At 39.1% G+C, this 18,757-nt stretch overlaps 1 protein-coding gene across 1 annotated transcript in view; it reads left to right on the top strand.

Annotated features, from left to right (window-relative positions):
- Gtf2h1 (general transcription factor IIH subunit 1) overlaps window positions 1-17,464 on the top strand; it is a 41,381-nt gene extending 23,917 nt beyond the window's left edge. The window contains exons 8-15 of the mRNA XM_003461221.5: window positions 5,625-5,752; window positions 5,866-5,953; window positions 8,453-8,541; window positions 8,874-8,991; window positions 11,029-11,119; window positions 11,343-11,458; window positions 14,072-14,164; window positions 16,440-17,464. Of these exons, the coding sequence (XP_003461269.1) occupies window positions 5,625-5,752; window positions 5,866-5,953; window positions 8,453-8,541; window positions 8,874-8,991; window positions 11,029-11,119; window positions 11,343-11,458; window positions 14,072-14,164; window positions 16,440-16,526 (810 nt within the window). The 3' untranslated portion in view covers window positions 16,527-17,464. The remainder of the gene's footprint in view (window positions 1-5,624; window positions 5,753-5,865; window positions 5,954-8,452; window positions 8,542-8,873; window positions 8,992-11,028; window positions 11,120-11,342; window positions 11,459-14,071; window positions 14,165-16,439) is intronic.
- The last annotated feature ends 1,293 nt before the right edge of the window (window positions 17,465-18,757 follow it).

The following is an 18,757-nucleotide window of genomic DNA, read 5'->3' as shown; positions in this document are numbered from 1 at the left end:
AAGCACTAGGTTGCTGAAAGTGTCATGCTTTAACCTGTATTGTTACGTTGTTATGCCCCCTTTTATCTCATCCTCTCCCCTATTCATTAAAAAATTATTTAATTTTTTAATATTCCTTTTTTAAGCTAAGGGGAAAAAATAAAAAATCTAGCAGGATATATTATAGTAACTTTTTTGATTTCCTGTCACCTTGAAGTCCTGTAATACCCCAGTTATCTTGTTTTGACTGATTAGATTCTATTCTGCTCTGTATGAAAGTATCAAGTATCAGAGTATAGGCAACTACTTTAAAGGCAATAAGATTCACTATGATGCCCATTCTGGTTTGACTATTATCCTCTTTTGAGGTGCTGTAAGATTTACAAAGTTTAGGTTTTATTGGTCTTGTTCTCTACTGTTATGTTTAACTTTATAATACCTAAAGAGATAGACAATTCTTCTTAAGGATACAAGAGGCATTATGGTAACCATTGTTGATAACCTTGTACTCTGTTTTTACATCATGTGCTATGTCTGTCCTTGGTTTTGACTGACAGCTTTGTTTTATCATGCTTGATTTTATTCTCTTACAAAAAAAAAAGTAATAAGATCTAAGGGAGCAATTAAGCCCAAAATGTGTAAATTTTGTTGTAATAAAGAGGGGAAAGAAAAGTGCCCTGAAGGATACAACAGCAAGGGTGTTTAGGTGTGTTACATAGAAGACCATATTAATAGTTTGGATTGGATTACTGAACACTACTGTTTACAGTCTCACTGTTTGAATGTTCGCTTTGTGTGCTTTGATCCTGTGACCTGAAACACCGTTTCTAAGATGATAGCGAGTAATCTATTAACTAGTGATAGCATACTGTTTTTTGGTTTTTTTGCCTTTCTGTAGTTCTGAATTACTTGTACCCTTACACTGTTTTGTTTTGTTCTGCTTTTTTTCTTTTTCCTTTTAAATAAATTTTTTTTTTTTAAAAAATAGCCCTGGGGCTGGGGATTTAGCTCAGCGGCATAAGCGCCTGCCTTGCAAGCAGACAGTCCTGAGTTCGATCCCCGGTACCGATAAAAAAGAAAAATACAAAAAAAAAAAATAGCCCTTATCTAATTCTACAGTTTCACAATCATAAATCTAACTGCATACTTGATATCCCCAATTAGACACTTCATTATATCTCAGCTTAAGATGCTTCCCATCCTCATAAACCTTTCTATTCTGTTTTTTTTGGTTTTTTTTTTTTTTTTTGGTCTTTTTCGTTTTTATTGGTACCAGGGATCGAACTCACGACTGCCTGCTTGCAAGGCAGGCGCTTATGCCACTGAGCTAAATCCCCAGCCCAACCTTTCTATTCTGGCTCTTCCATATGTCTGTAAACCACATTAAAATTTGCTCAAGCCAAAACCAGGGCAGTTCCTTGGTTCAGTGCCTTTATTTGTGTCCTGCATTCAGTTCATCATTATGTCCTGCTATGCATCTCTGAGCTCCACAGAATCTTGAACCTTTTCACTTCAGTTGCCACTGTCTTCGGCTTGACCACTCATGTTGCCTCCTTAGTGATCTTTCTGTTTGCACTTGTATCTCCTACCATTCATTGTCCTCTAGCAGTAAGCCTTTTCTTTCTTTCTTTCTTTTTTTTTGAGATGGTGCTGCTATGCAGTTCAGGCTGACCTTGAGCTCACTTTGTTAGCCCAGGCTGGTCTCTGGCTTGCAAGAGATCCTCCTGCCTCAGCCTCTTGAGTGCTGGATTACAAGTGTGTGACATCATGCCTAGCTTAGCAATAATTTTTAAATCAGATGATAATGTTTCCCATTGTGAAGCTTTTCAGTGGCTTCTCATGGAACTTGGAGTAAAATAAAAAATCCTTGCCAAGTATAGTTGTACATGCTTGTAATCCCAGCACTTGGGAGTCTGAGACAAGGCAATCATCTCAAATTCAAGATCAGCCTGGGCTACAAAGTAAGCCCAAAGCCTGCCTCAACTGTATAGCAGCACCCTGTCTCAAAAAACAAAACTCCTGTGAGGCGTGGTAGTGCACACCAGTAATCCCCGCACTGGGGAGGCTGAGGCAGGTGGATTGTTACAAGTTTGAGACCAGTCTGGGCTACAAAGTGACCCAAAGTCAGCCTGAACCACTTAGCGACACCCTGTCTCAGAAAGCCAAAACAAAAACCAAAAAAAAAAACTCCTGTAATGTTCTGCTCAATTTGGCCCTACTTGCTTTTACATTTGTTTCAACTTCTTCCTTTTACTCATGTTCCAGATATAAAGACCTCCTTTTACTTCCATGCAAAAGTTTACAGTCGTCTTTCTGCTAGTCAGCTTTTGCTCTGTTTTGTTTTGTTTTCCAGATCTAGTCATTCCATCTTGTTAGCCTCTCTCTTTTCTTCATAACATTTGTCACTTTTAAAAAAGACCTTACTTGCCGGGCTTAGGGGCCCACACCATCATCCTATCATTCAGGAGTTTGAGACCAGTATAAATTATATAGACCCTATCTCAAAAAAAGAAAAAGAGATCTTGTTTTAGCCAAATGGTGGTGTGCATGCAGCAGAAATACTGTTTCTGCCTTGCTTGCTTGTTTTACTTGAAAACTGCTAGTCATTGACTTCTTAGTGGTACAAATTCCGTGGGGCGTATTCTTTTTTTTTTTTTTTGTCTTTTTCTTTTTATTGGTACCAGTGATCGAATTCACTACTGCCTGCTTGCAAGGCAGGCACTTATGCCGCTGAGCTAAATCCCCAGCTCCCCATGGGACGTATTCTTGTTACTGTTGTCTCCAGCACATGATAGTATATATGAAGCACTGGTAATTATCTGGTAAGTGAGTGAATGGCCTAAGTCCTTTCATGATCTTTTACCTCTTGGTAGGTAAGGAGGATCCTGGGATCGAGCCCAGGGCCTCACATATGCTACATAACTGTATTTTGTGTTTTAATCATCTTTAGTCTTGTCTCACCCTTCATTCTGCATGTACCAAATTGTGTATCAACCCAAGACAGCAGCATTACATGGCTCTTTTTTTTTTAAACAAAAAATAAAAACGAAGCAGTTTCAAAAAAAGAAATTAACACTAATTAATATATTGCATTATATTGGGGTTGGGGATTTAGCTCAGCAGCATAAGTGCCTCCCTTGCAAGTGTGTGGTCATGAGTTCGATCCCTGGTACCGGTAAAAAATATATATATATTGCATGTTGTTATTTTAGAGTAGTTGTTCAAGCAAATAAATATGTGAAAAAATGTTCAGCATCTCTGGTCATTCAAGAAATGCAAATTAGGCTGGGGATTTAGCTCAGCGGCATAAGCGCCTGCCTTGTAAGCAGGCAGTCGTGAGTTCGATCCCCGGTACCGATAAAAACGAAAAAGACAAAAAAAAAAAAGAAATGCAAATTAAAACCATACTGAAATTCCACCTCATCCCAGAAAGAATGGCTAGTATCAAAAAATCAAGCAATGACAAATGTTGAAGGGGCTGTAGGGGGAATGCAGTGCAGCCACTGTGGAAATCAGTGTGGAGATTCCTCAAAAAACTAGGGCTACAGGTCCCATTCGACTCAGCTATTCACCCTTCCAGGTATCTTCCCAAAAGAATTAAAAACATCATACCACAGAGATGTGTATGCACCCATATTTATAGCAGCACAGTATGTAATAGCTAGATTTTGAAAACAACCTAAATGCTCATCAACTGAGGAATGGGTAAAAAAGGTGGTATTTTTATGCAGTGGAGTACTGGAATATAAACTTGAGAGTTTTACAGGTAAATGGATGCAACATGAGTCTATATTCATAAGTGAAATAAATAAGACACGTAAACATTGTATTGTCTCACTAGTGTAAAAAGCTGAAAGAAACCACACATGTATATAAAAGCTAATTAAGATAGTTACTGATTTCTCCAAGTTCTCGGAAGGAAAAGATCTGTGCTGGTGTTGTTTGGACAATAGAATGCAGATGTCTTGTGCTCTGGGTGGATGATTTGGGGATGACAGTGTGCTAAGCAGGTACCATTACTGCCCTTTGATGGATGTGTTTCAAAATTTTGTTATTTTTTTTCTTTTTATCTTTGAATAAAATGAATTTGAAAAAATATTTAGATACTGAAAAAAACTGACCACAAAGTACTCTTTTTTGATAAACAAGTTAGTAGTGTAGTTCCCTGGCTTATGTGGTACCACCTTTTTTTTCTCCTTTTCCCTATACCAGTTGTTCTTTCCTTTTGAGCACTTTTTTTCCATTTTCATAATATCTATTGTATATTTTGGATCTTATTTACTGTTTCAGTTTTTTACACTAAGAAGACAATACTATATTTATACATGTGAGTCTGATTTTTTTCACTTACCAATATGCTCTCAAGTTGCATCTATTTACCTCCACAAGCCTCAAGTTTATCCTTTTTTATTGCTGAGTAATACATGCTTTTGTTTAAACAGTTGTCCTTGCCCCAGTGTTACTCTCCCCATATCTGCCTGCCAAGCACCTGTTTATCTTGCCATATTTATTGAAGGTTTTTTGAACCTCTTCCCCGTTAGTAGGATTGACCACTTCTTCTCTCATACCACCTGTCTCCTGCTTGCCTGTACTGGCTGATTGCCTGTCTTCCTGCTAACTAGTATTTAGGCTCTGTAACCCAGGGTTCTCAGTTGATCAAATAATTCTTAAGTGCTTTATACATAATGTGCAGTGTACTGGGAATAGGACTATTTAAGGTATATAGTCCTATTTAAGACCAAGGTCTATAGGACTATTTAAGACCAAGACCAGCCTTGTGGAATTTATACAACAGAGGAGAGAGAGTGGCTGTTTTAAAATAAAATGAGGTGAAAACATGATCTTTTTTGAAAGTGACAAAATGGGGTAACCTGGTGGCATGACTGGGCTTCATAGGGGAAGCTACTTCAGAGTGGTTGGGGAGGCTTCTGTGAAGAAATGACTTTAAAATGTTTACTTAGGGGCTGGGGATTTAGCTCAGTGGCATAAGCACCTGCCTTGCAAGCAGGTAGTCATGAGTTCGATCCCTGGTACCGATAAAAACGAAAAAGAAAATAAATAAATAAAAAAAATGTTTACTTATCTTCAAATTGTAGCACATAGCATGCACACATTTTCTATTTAACAGTATTATTTAAAGCCAGGTATGGTGGTGCACCCTTGTGTACCACCTTGTGCAGCACTTAGGAGACTGAGGCAAGAGGATCACTATGAGTTTGAGACCAGCCTGGACAGCATAACAAGACCCTGCCTCAAAAAAAACAAAAAAAAAAGAAAAAGTATAAATTATTTAATTCTCCAATAGCATATTTTACAGAGCTTGAAAAAATTGATTACCCTGCCTTGCCTAAGAATTAGAAAAAGTAATAAAGCTAGAATTTGAAATCCGTCTGACTCTGTAGTCCATGCTTTTCCCCCTACTGTATTTTGTTTAGTGTTTTGATGACTAGATCAGAAATTGCTCTTTAAATTGGAAATGCAGCCAGGCATGGTAGTGCATACTTACAATCACAACATTCAGGAGGCTCAGGCAGCAGGATCACTGAGTTTGAGGTCAGTCTGGACTACATAGTGTGACCCTATTTGAAAAAAAAGAAAATTAGAGTCTTACTTTGATTTTTAATCTACCAAATTTTATCTCATAGGGCTATGGCATTTCTTCTGTGCCCTCTACTTCCAATTCTAAATCCATCAAGGAGAGCAGTAACACTGCCATCATCAAGAGGTTTAACCACCACAGTGCCATGGTCCTGGCAGCAGGTCTCCGGAAACAGTTAAGTATATAGGCAAAGGTGCCATTGCTAGCTCCTCAGGCTCTCCAGGTGGAGAGGGGAGGTGTGGCCTGCTCCTAGTTTCTAATATTAATTTTTTCCCTTTTGTTTTAAGAGAAGCACAAAATGAACCAAACGGGGAGCCCAGCCGCATGGATGGAAGTTCTGGAGATGCAGACTGCTTTCAGCCAGCAGTCAAAAGGGTACGGGCAGGGGCTGGGGATTTAGCTCAGCGGCATAAGCGCCTGCCTTGCAAGCAGGCAGTCGTGAGTTCGATCCCTGGTACCGAAAAAGACAAAAAAAAAAAAAAAAAAAAAAAAAAAAAAGGGTATGGGCAACAAATTGGACCATGTAAGACTTGGATTTTCCAGATAAAAGATACCTGTGATGATTTTATGTTGTGTAGTTCAAGTTTTTGGCTGCAAATGTAGAGCATTGCAAAGCTGCTCAACTTTGGCTTAGCCAAGTTTGCATGGACTCAAATCTGTTTTTATTGGTTGTTTATTTTCCCTTCACGTGTGTGTGTGTGTGTGTGTGTGTGTGTGTGTGTGTGTGTGTGTCTGTATTATATATATATATAAATTGTATTTTGTGTATGGCTTTGTTATCTGGGAAAGAATATTTGACAAAGGAGATGAATAAAGTTTCATGTATATGTTTTAAAAAGAAAATCAATTTGCCTTCCTGTTAAACATAGTGTTTCAGAGCTGGATATATTTTTCATTAGATATTTTTAAAAATTGTATGGGATTATTGAGGACTACTTGCATATTTCTTTCTGCAAATTTGCAAAGTTATTCTAGTGCCTATGTTTCTCCGAAAGTATAAAAATATGCTATGAGCTGGGCATATTGGTATACACCTGTAAACCCAGCTATTCAGAAGGCTGAGGCAAAAGGATTGAGGCTAGTCTGAACAATTTAGCAAGACCTTATCTCAAAATTTGTAGTATTTATGCTCTTAATTCTACTCTGACAGAGGTCCACTTCCAGACATTTGTTTTAAGAAAATAAAGGTATGTGCAGAGATTTGAATACAAGCACTCATTAAAGTATTGAAGAGACAGTGGCAAACATCCAGTGATGCATCTGTTCAGTGAAGATTACGCAGTCGTTAGTTACTTTAAACGGTTAATTGGGCTGTGGTGTATCTCACTGGCAGAGCACCTGTCTAGTGTGCATGCAGCTCTGGATTTAATCCCCAGCACCAAAAAATTTCATTTATGAAACAAGGACTAAGCCAAGCATGGTGGCACACACCTGTAATCCCAGGACTCAGGAAGCTGAGGCAGGAGGATCACCATGAGTTCAAGGCCAGCCTTGGTTACATAGTGAATTAAAGGCTATCCCAAACCACATAGCAAGATCCTATCTTAAAAAAAAAGAAATGGTGACATGCAGATGGTTGTCAATTTCAAATTTTACTTTTACCATAGATTTATTAAAATATTGTGTGTTCAATTCATGATATTTTTAGTTTGCAATGGGTATATCAAGACATAACCTCATTTAAAGTGTAGCAATAACCTAGCATAGGGGACCACATTTGTAATCTCAGCTGCCCTGAGAGACTGAGGTATAAAAATCACAAGTTTGAGACCAGCCTTAGCAACCTCAGATCCTTTTTTTAAAAAGAAAAAGACCAGGCAAGGTGACACACGCCTATAATCCTAGTACCCTGAGAAGCTGAGACAAAATCTCAAGTTCAAGTTCAGCCTAGGCAGCTTCTGAAAAAAAAATTTTTCCATGTTGATTTTCCTAATGTATACTAAGTGCTGGCCAAAAATACTCCAGTGTGTCACTAGCTGACTGCTATGTAAGAAATTCAAATTAGGCTGGGTGTGGTGGCACATTCCTGAAATCCCAGCAGTCTGGAGGCTGAGACAGGAGAATCACTGATTTGAGGCCAGCCTGAGCTACACAGTTCAAGATCAGCCTGAAAACATAGCAAGACCCTATCTCACCAGGGGAAAAAAAAAGCTGAGCTGAGGATGTGTAGCATAGTGGTGAAACACTTAAACCTACTCAGTGCAAAACTTGAATCCCCAACAATACAAGAAAAACAAGAAAAGCATAAAATGTATCAGCATGCCTTGAAGTCAGCTAATGGATATAGGGAAGTAGTACAGATAAGAGGCTGAGTCTAGGTAACACTGTTAAAATATAGGGGCAGTTTCAATGTTATGTTTTCAAATTGACATTCTTTAGATATACTGGATAAGCTGAATGTTCTGATTCTATGCTTGGTAGCTACAGAAGAATTGCATAGCACCACCATAGCTGGCTATGTGATACACAAATTTCTATGTAGCATATTGACTTTATAAAGTGAAGAATTCAAGATGGGCGTGATAGCACTTACTGTGATCTCAGCCCTCAGGAGACTGAGGCTGGAGGATCACTGCAAGTTTGAGGCCAGCCTGGCTACAAAGTGAGTTGAAGGCTTGCCTGAACCCTGTCTCAAAAAGACCACCCAAAAAAGTAATTCAGTAATAATATGATCAGAAAATTGATTCTTTATGTAAGTGGTTGATGAGAAAATTGGTTCAACCATTTATCTATGAAACTTATCTCTAGGAAGTAAAGGTCACAGTAGAAAACTTTCATTTTTACCAAACAACTACATGATTTTACTTTTTCAGACATGTTCATTACTTGTTAAGAGACAGTTACTGACCAAAAGTACTGTGTTAATAATTCTAGGCAAAGTTACAAGAGTCCATTGAGTATGAAGACTTGGGAAAAAATAATTCCATAAAAACAATTGCACTAAACCTCAAGAAGTCAGATAGGTAAGTTTGGTTAATGGTAAATAAATTCGAAGCAGAATAGTTATGTAACAAGTCACTGCCGAATATACTCCACAAATGTAGCACTCACTTTTTTTGGTTTATCACCATAAAAGTACAGTATCCCTTTCTCTTAAAAATTTACTTTTGTAGGCCGAATATGGTGACACCTTATTTCTCTTACAGGAATTATTTTATTGTAATAGTGTGGTTTTTGTTTAGAATTTGTAAATTTTTGCTTTGAGCAGAAATGTTTCAGCCACTAAAATGCTGGGAAATCAGATACTGACTACCTTCACCATCTGAGTGATTATTTCTTCTGTGCTAATTTCCAGGTATTACCATGGTCCAACTCCGATCCAGTCAGTACAGTATGCAACAAGTCAGGACATTATTAATTCTTTTCAAAGTATTAAACAAGAAATGGAAGCTTACACACCCAAGTTAACTCAGGTAGGTAACTTCTGTCTAAAGTCCAAAATTTCTGTACCATAATTCCTCAATTTATGAGCACAACTATGTAGGTAATAGTTTAACTGGATTTAAAGACATTCTTTCTACTAAAGGAATTTTTTTTTTTTTTTTTTTTTTTTTTTTTTTTTTAGTACGGGAGATCTCATGACTGTGCACTTACAAGGCAGGTGCTTATGCCACTGAGTTAAATCCCCAGCCCGTACTAAAGGAATTTTTAAAAAACCAAGATGACTCTGACTCTGACTCTTCGCATTTTAGTTAGCAGTTCTGTCAACCCTTATTTCAGTATTTCAATTTGGTTTAGTAAATTTGATAAACTTTGCAGTGTTAATGCAAGTTATTCCTAAGAATACATAGTTGATCTCATTACTCTGCAGTTTCAAATCACGTTATTAAGTCCCTTCATTTCTGTAGTGGTAATCCAAATGCCTTTGTTGGCCAGCTTTATTTCGTACATGTTTTAAGTCAAATCCATATGTACATAAATTTCTGTCAAAAAATGTCCACTGGAAAATACATATACTAATGCCATGGCTCTTCCACGGATGATTTATCTCTCCCATAGCCACAAGTACCCTGGCACTTGTGAGGCACTCACAGAATAGATAAATTATGTCTATAAATGTTAATACCAACACTGTGGAAATATATGTCCCCTTTTGGTTATGTTTGTTCATTTCCTTAATAAGTAAAGGTGAGGAGCTAGAGGCATAGCTCAGTGGTAGAGCACTTACCTAGCATATGCAAAGCCCTCAATTCAGTCCGCCTCACCATAAAGAAATGGAAAACAGATTTCCTGTTCTGTTGATTCCACACATACACTCTTATATCAAGAGATACATGTGGGGGCTGGGGATATAGCTCAGCGGCATAAGCGCCTGCCTTGCAAGTATGTGGTCATGAGTTTGATCCCCGGTACCAATAAAAAAGAAAAAGACAAAAAAAAAAGAGAGATACATGTGGACATGCAAGGCGTATTGTGTTCTGTTTTGCATTGCCTGTGATTGAACCCAGACTTTCACCACATGCCTAGCACAAGCTCTGCCTCTGAGCTGCATACCTAGCCCCATCAATAGGTTTTACTTTCACTTGTCCAATTAGTGCTTAAGAATGATCTTAATAAAAAAAAAAAAGAAAGATCGTAAAAGGAAAATCTTGCAAGTTTTGAATGTACAGTGGACTTGCCTGATACAGTAGTCCCCCATTACCCACAGGGGACACCTTTCAAGACCACCACTAGATACTGCAAAGCAAACCCTATAATTTAATGCCTTTTCCATCTTAACCACTAACCACTTGCCAGGCACTGTGGTCATCGCGTTAGCAGTTAAAGATGCAACAGCAAAAATTAGTATGAATTTCTTTTGACTTCTTCACAACTTCACACACAGATGATTTCTTTCTAACATAGATCTTAGTAACCTCAGCATTTTTTCTTTCCCTACATCCAGAGCTTTCCATTAAAGGAAGCAATTTATGGCTTCTTTTTGCATATCTGAATTGTTAGCATCAGTGTTCTCACACTTTGGGGCCACTATTAAGTAAAATAAAAGTTGTGTACTGGCACTGTAACACTGAGCAGTAGATCTAGAGTAGATCTGGTAACTGAGATGACTTCCGAGTGTCGACAGGCTGGCTAGTGTATATAGCATGGAGGTCCTGAACAAGAGGATGGATGACTCATGTTCTAGTCCAGCACATAGTACTGTACCATTTCATCATCCTACTCACAACTGGGCTTAGCATGAAACGCATAGGTTGTTTCTTCTGGCATTTCCCATTCAGCGTTTTCAAACTATAGTTGAGAATAGGCAATTAAAATTTCAGAAAGCAGAACTGATAAGAGGAAATACTGTGTTTCTGAAATCAGATTTTCTACACATCATTTCTGGCTTTGAGGAAAGTAGTTTACTTTGCTCTAAATGGTGCTTGTATACAGGAATAAATGTTTTACTTTTTGCTATAAAACTGAAATGATCAGAAAGATAGAAAAAAGGTAAATCTCTTCTTTTTCAGGTTCTCTCAAGTAGTGCTGCTAGTAGTACCATCGCAGCACTGTCACCTGGAGGAGCACTTATGCAGGGAGGGACACAACAAGCCATAAACCGTAAGTCCAGGGCCCTTTGAGTTTTTTGGTTTGTATTGGCTTTGGTTTGGGAGCAGTTGTGGGGTCTTCACTGAGCAGTCATTTTGTGTCCATGGTGCTAGGAGTTGAACCCAGGATCTCATACATGTTAACCATGTACTGTGCCACTGAGATACCTTGAGCAGTCCTTTGTCAGACAGCAGACATGTGAAAATAGCTTACCCTGTGGCTCTTCCTTTTGCAGAGATGGTGCCAAATGATATTCAGTCTGAATTGAAACACTTGTATGTGGCTGTTGGAGAACTTCTTCGACATTTCTGGTCCTGCTTTCCTGTGAATACACCATTCCTAGAAGAAAAGGTGGGAACTAGTTCTAAGCACAGTTAGTTACTGTAGTAGTGGCTTAGGTGTTATTTTCAAATAGGAAAATAGTATTGAGTGTTTACCATGTGCCAGACACTGGTGTGACCCTTTTGCATATATTATTTCGATTAAGCCTCACAGTGTTTTTATGGAGTGTTTCAATTATACTCATTTCATGAATTAAGAAACTGAGATCCAGACTAGTTCTATAACTAATAATTATACAATTTAAAATTTAAGCCTACTTTTAAGCCACAATAAATTGAACAAAAGAGACCCACACAAATCACGTGAGAAAAAATACATAAATTTATGTAGGCATAGTGGTGCATACCTCTAATCCCAGCATTTGGGAGGCTGAGGCAGAAGGATTACCACAAATTTGAGGTCAGCCTGGGCTAATAATGGGTTCAAGACCAGCCTAAAGTACACATTGTGAGACCCTGTCTCAAAAAAACAAAAAAGAAAATAAAATTTTAAAAGAATCATTGATTTGCTGGGCACAGTGGGCATATACCTATAATCTCAGCACTTGGGAGACGGAGGCAGGAGGATCACCTCTAGTTCAAGGCCAACCTGGACTACATAGTAAGAACCTGTCTCAAAAAAAAACCACTATTGATTTGATACATTTGATAATGAAGTCCAAAAGGAGGACTGACGAAAAACAGTACTACCTTATTTACTGCTTTTGGACCGGGGATTTAGCTTAGTGGCATAAGTGCCTGCTTGGCAAGCACAAGGTCATGAGTTCGATCTCTGATACCAAAGAAAAAGTTATTTACTGCTCTTTTTTTAGTGCTTCACATTGAATTCAGGGCCTAGACAAGGCGTAAATCCAGCTCCAATGCTAGCTGCTTAACACTAAAACCTGTAAAGCAAATCAGATTTGAAATAGAAAAATACAACATTGATTTCACTTTAAAATAATCATTAAAAAAAAGATACAGGTCCGGGGATTTAGCTCAGTGGCACAAACGCCTTTCTGGCAAGTGCAAGGTTGTGAGTTCGATCTCCAGTTTAAAAAAAAAAGATAAAAGAAAAAAGATAAAAGAGTCAGCAGTGGCAGCTGTAATCCCAGCACTCAGGCTGAGGCAGAGGATCGTGACATGAATTTGAGGCCAGCCTGGGCTACATACTGAGCTGGAGTCCAGGGAGCTCCCTGTGTCAGAGAGACCCTGTGTCAAAAACAAGAAAAAGATGCAGAATAGTGGAATAGCTTAGTGACAGAGCATGTACTTAGCACATGTGCGCAGGCCTAAATTCAGTACCCCACATCCTAGAAAAGCACAGAGAGAAAATCCTCACTAAAATACCACATAGATCCCAGGCATGGTGGCACACACAGTTCTATCTACTTGGGATTCTGAGGCAGGAGGATCCTAAGTTTGAGGGTAGCATGAGCAATTTAGCAAAACTATATCAAAGAATTTTAAAGGGCCTGTGGGTATAGCTCAGTGGTAAAGGGCTTAACATAGACAAAGTCCTGGGTTCAGTCCCGTACCACAGGAAAAATAGAAGATCCACTAAGCAATTGATAAAAGAATAACTTGACATGGTGGCATACCCCTGTAATGCCAGCATTGGAGAGGCTGTAGCAGGAGGGTTGCTGTGGGTTCAAAGCTTGCCTAAAATATATATAGCTACCAGGCATGGTGGCACATCTGTAATCCAGAACTCAGGAAGCTGAGACAGAAGGATCACAAGTTGGAGGCCAGCATGCGCTATCAGGCCACTCTGGATTATAAAAACGTACAACAAAAAAGGAATGAATATAAATGACCAATAAATTAAGGGGCAGAGTATAGCTCAGCAACACAGTGCCTGCCTGTTAAGCACAAAGTCCTGAGTTCAATTCCCAGTGCCAAAAACATCAAGGGAATTTTCAGGGGTTTTTTTATTTTTTTCTTTTTCAGTTTTTTTTTTATTTTTTTCTTCAGTTTCCCCCACCCCCAGCCCAGTAGTGGGAATCAAACTCATGACCTCGAGTTTGCCAAGGTCAGCACTTGTGCTGCTGAACTAAACCCCTGACCAGACTTACTATTAAATTTTTTTTGCACTGGCTATAAATTCTTTGACATAGAAATTCACTATTTAGAAACTCACCGAATTCTGAGTGCAGTGGCACATGCCTGTAATCCCAGCATGCAGGAAGATCATTGCAAGTTCGATGCCAGCCTAAGCTACATAGTGAGCTCAAGGCCTTCCCAAACTACACAGTGAGACCCTGTCTCAAGAAAAATATATATTGTGTGTGTGTGTGTGTGTGTGTGTGTGTGTGTGTGTGTGTGTGTAACCACAGAAATATTGCTCTACTGCCAAGCATGGTGGCCCATGCCTGTTACCCAACCACTCAGGTTGAGGCAAGAGGATCACTGTGAGTACAAGGCCAGCCTGAAATGCCTAATGAGACCCTGTCTCAAAAAAAAAAAAAAAAAGATGGTCTCTGAATAAAGGATATAACATATTTTTTATTTTCTTCCTTTTACATGTTTTTAAATTTTTTCTATAGCAAAAGTAAACTCCTCATAGAGAAGATAGTAGTCATTACTTGGTCCCCACAGGTTCTTTTGTATCTCTCTGTAATTCATTGTTTCTCATCTTTTTTAGGTAGTGAAAATGAAAAGTAATTTGGAACGATTCCAAGTTACAAAGCTTTGCCCATTCCAGGAAAAAATTCGGAGACAGTATTTAAGCACAAATGTAAGGCAACAATCTAATTTTGATTTTGATCTCATTTTCATTTTCTTTGCAGTGAAATGTTTGCTTTCAGATAGATGGGGAGACACTTTGTCCTCTGCTGTTGCTCATTAGTACTATTTTTTTTTTGACTGGAAAGTGCCGTTCATTCAGAAGAGTGTGTAAAATGCATATTCTTCAGTCAGGTCAAGTAGTGCAACTGTAATAATCATCCCCGTGTTTTATAGATTTATAAATCTGTGCATAAATAGCTAAAAAACTGTATTGGTTTGGAAAATAACACACACATACCTAGCAATGGAGGGAAAGGCAGTTTTTTACTGCCTCACAGTAAACTGAAAAACAGTTCCTGGCTTCAGCTTCCTTGACTGGTCACGGCAGGGACAATCACTGAGGAAGGAAGTGTCACTTTTAGTTTCATTTCTAAACCAATTGCAGAGCAGCCATGCAAGGCAGTTTGTGTATGTGAATGCAAATCCTTCCAGAGGTTAACTGGCAAAGACTAGTACATACAGACATAAGATCCAGTATTTCAGTAACCAGTATAGTCAGAGGATTTTACAATTGGAAGGTGATGTTCGTGTTTGTTTGTTTCTTAGATATTCTTTTTTAGGTTTTTTTGGTACCAGGGATTGAACTCACAACCTTGAGCTTGCCAGATAGTCATTTAAGCCACTGAGCTAACTCCTGGCCTCCTTACATGTTCTAAGTTGGCTTTCTTGTAATATAAAATTGCATCACTTAAAATGAGAAAAGAGCCTTAGAGAGCCTCCCACAGCAGATTAATGGTGACAGTGTTTTAAGTCTTGTACCTTCTCAGTTGATTGTGTCTCAAGTGCTGTGTTGAAACAGATTTGGAGGCCATGCACAGGCTTAGAGGAGGGCGTGGTGTTCATCTTCTCTGCACCAGTCATGGAGGCACAGGCCTAAAATCCCACCACTCTAAAAGTCAGAGACAATGGTGGCAAGTTCAAGCCCTGTCTGGGCAGTCAGCTACTTAGTGAGATTCTGTCTCAAGAAGAAGGGATTGGAGGGGCTGAGGAATTAGCTTGGGAGGGTAAGCACCTGCCTGGTAAGTGCGTGGTCATGAGTTCAATCCCTAATACCAAAAAAAAGGGTGAGTTGGAGCTGTCACTCAGTATGAACGACCTGGGTTCAGTCCCCAGTACTGAAAAAAACACACAAAAAAATTGGTGCTTTATGCCAGGCATGGTGGTACATAACAGTAATCCCAGCACTCAGGAGACTGAAGCAGGATTGTTGGAAGTTCAAGGCTGAACTACATAGCAAGACCCTATCAGCAGTCACAAAAATAATTATAATAGGCAAGCTGGTCGTGGTGTTGCATGCCTATAATCTCAGCATTCTGGAGGCTGAGGCAGGAGGATCCCAGTGAAGTCGAAGCCAGTCTGCCCCCAATAAAAAAGCCAGTGTAACCCTGTATATCCATAATGAGGTCAAAATCCTTCCCCACCTGTGTATCTATGGTCCTAGCCTAAGGTGCACTGTCACACATGTAAAATATTGACCCCACTTAGGTTTTCTATAATGTACTGAGGTACTTTGCAATCCTGAAATGCTGTAGCGGAAAAATACCTCAAAAAGTGAAAAAGTGGCTGGGCATAGTGGTGCTGTCCTGTAATCCCAGCACTCCGGAGGCCAAGGCAAGAGAATCACTGTGAGTTTAAGGCCAGCCAGAACTGCATAGTGAAACTCTCCAAAAGCGCCCCCCACCCCCAAAAAAAGTGCTTCATAAAATTGTGCAGGAGCTCTTGAAAAGCAAAGATTCCTGAGAACTGAAGATGTAGCTCAGTGGTAGAGTGCGTCTACCAGAGTGTGCATGCAGCACTGGATTTAATCCCAGACATTGCCAAGTCAAAATCAAGAGAGAGCCAGCATTTCTCAGTTGTTCTGTAAGATAATGCCAACACCACACCACCATCACCCTAGCCTTGGTGGGCAGACCGGTCAGCACCCTAGTTCAGCTCTGTCCTTTGACAGAAGAGACAGGGGCCTGTAGTCGTTACCACTTTCGCATTGTCCCATTGTCATGAATGGTAGCATAGACTTGACAACTGAGAACAGGTGTGTTTCCATCTGCTGCATCCCACTTGCTCCCTTTTCCATGCGCAATGAGTCTAGTAAGACCTGTGCAGGGGCTCACGCATTACCTGGGTGACTAGGGAAGCCGTAGGAGCTGCGATGAAATGCTCAGTGGGAGCCAGATTCAAGTCGGTTGCCTATGCCTGGTCGTTACGTGTTTTGCCATGTCTTTCAGTTGGTAAGTCACATAGAAGAGATGCTGCAGACGGCCTACAACAAGCTCCACTCATGGCAGTCACGGCGCATGATGAAAAAGACGTGAGGAGTCCACAGCACTCACAGATTTTGTGAGATTGGGAAAACTGACCCGCAGGGATTCCAGAAACCTGGCCTGACAGACATGCTGATGACCACCAAGGAGTAAGAAACATCTGCACCACACCAACTCCCAGAGCTGATGCTGTCGTACTTGCACATTGAGAACTGAAAGGAAGGAAGGGACGTGCTTCAGCTAAACTGTGGGGAGGTAAATTAAGGCAGAACCAAAATGAGCAGAGTTGCAAATATATATGTATATGTGTGTACATGTATATGTGTACATATATATGTATTTAAAGACTGTTTACTGCAGTTACTCAGGAACTGCTTTTGATTCACATTAAGCTGCTTTCAGAAATCTTTAAAAAAAAAAACTTTTTAAAAGGGTGCATTAAAAAACCTGATATTTTTTGGTTTTATTTTTTTGTGTAAATTTTTTTCCTCAGTTTATGGCACAGGGTAGTCCTTAAGTATTTCTCCTCTATCCTCCACTTGCATCCTCAAGTTTTCCTGAATTCTAGTTGTACCTTATGTCAGCAAATTAAATAAAGAGAATACTTTCAAATAAAGCAGAGGGAGACTGTTGCTCAACCATCAGGAAACAGTTGTAGTCAGAAGACATCATTTGGTCCTGTGTTTCCTACGGAAATAAGAAACATAAATAATTGCACTGAATGTTTGTGGTTGGAGTCCCTAAATAAAGGGGGGATATTTGCTGAAAGTCGCGTGGGTTTTAATGCAGAATTTTGTCAGAAGACAATGGCGCTGCATGTTTTTCTTTGAGTGCAAATGTATATTGCTAAGATTTTTTTTGAAGATGGCATGTGCTTTGAGAAGAGGAGATTTGCATTTTTAAGAGTTTAAAAATCTTACAAGTGAGAAATATAAAAAAAAGCTTACTTATTTTCACCTCTTTAGAAGAAATAAAAGATGTTTCTCGTATCTCCTTTTCTTCAGTATCTGACTGTTCCTGTTCTTGGCGCACCGATAATCATTGCATAGTGACTTAAAGAGCCTAAAGGCGTACCGATAATCATTGCATAGTGACTTAAAGAGCCTAAATGCAAAAAATGTGTGTATGTGTTCTCATTTCTGGAATATGTGCCATATTTTGTTCCTATAGGGATTTACCTAAGAATTTAGATGCTTGTATTAAAAATTACACAAAAGTAAAACTTTTTACAGATACTCTCTTAACTGGAACACATCTTGTGGTTTCTCATGTGTGATACCTTACATGGGTGAGCTGCTCAAGGACTTTTTATATACATGTTTATAGTACACAAAGTTTACATTTATCTTGAGGAGTTGGTACATATACATAATGCAGTTAGTGTCATTTTTTTCTTAATCCCATATCTTACCCACCTTCCTCCTTCTTTAAATACCCTTTCCCATTTGCATTCTTTTTTTTTTTTTTTTTTTTTTTTTTTTTTTGGTACGAGGGATTGAACTCAAAACCTTGTGCTTACCAAGCAAGCACTTAAACCGCTGAGCTAAATCCCTGGCACCTCTTCCCTTTCTTGTTTACAAATGCTTTTTTCCTTCTATTTATTTTCTTGTCCTTTTTTTCCTTCCCCTCTCCCTTCCCTTGTTCCCTACATTGAGGTTATATCTATTCTTTTTAAAAGTGTATTACAAGTTGATATCCTTAGTAATAATAACCGAGGCCAAAACTATTGAGACTTTGAATTGGTAAAAGAAGCCACATCATCTTTTTTTTTTTTTTTCCTTTTTTTTTTATCAGTACCAGGGATTGAGCTCACGACTGCCTGCTTGCAAGGCAGGCGCTTATGCCGCTGAGCTAAATCCCCAGCCCCAAGCCACATCATCTTAAAAATGCACTTACAGTACATTTTAGGAAGTAGGAGGTGAATAAAATTCCTAAGGTGCATTTAGGGAGTGCAGGAATCAAGGGTGGTTTTACCAGAAATAACTCTTTAATTTGTATCTAGCGGGCATTTGAAATAATTGAGCCTTAGAGTTCTTTAAAAATGAACATCAGGGGCTGGGATTTAGCTCAGAAGTTTAAGTGCCTGCCTGGTAAGTGCAAAGTTGTAAGTTCAGTCCACAGTACCAAAAAAAAATTGAACATCAGGGTGGGCATGGTGGCAAATGCCTGAAATCTCAGTGGTTCAAGAGACCAAGGCAGGAGGACTGCAAGTTTCCCGCTAGACCACAAATCAAGATCCTGTCTCCCAGTTTAGAAATAAGTAAAGATTTTAGTGTATTAAT

The sequence above is a fragment of the Cavia porcellus genome, unplaced genomic scaffold (assembly GCF_034190915.1).
Source record: "Cavia porcellus strain 051 isolate PalLab524CR breed Dunkin Hartley unplaced genomic scaffold, mCavPor4.1 scaffold_9, whole genome shotgun sequence".
In the NCBI taxonomy this organism is placed as follows: domain Eukaryota; kingdom Metazoa; phylum Chordata; class Mammalia; order Rodentia; family Caviidae; genus Cavia; species Cavia porcellus.
This window is presented reverse-complemented; position numbering and strand designations above follow the sequence as displayed.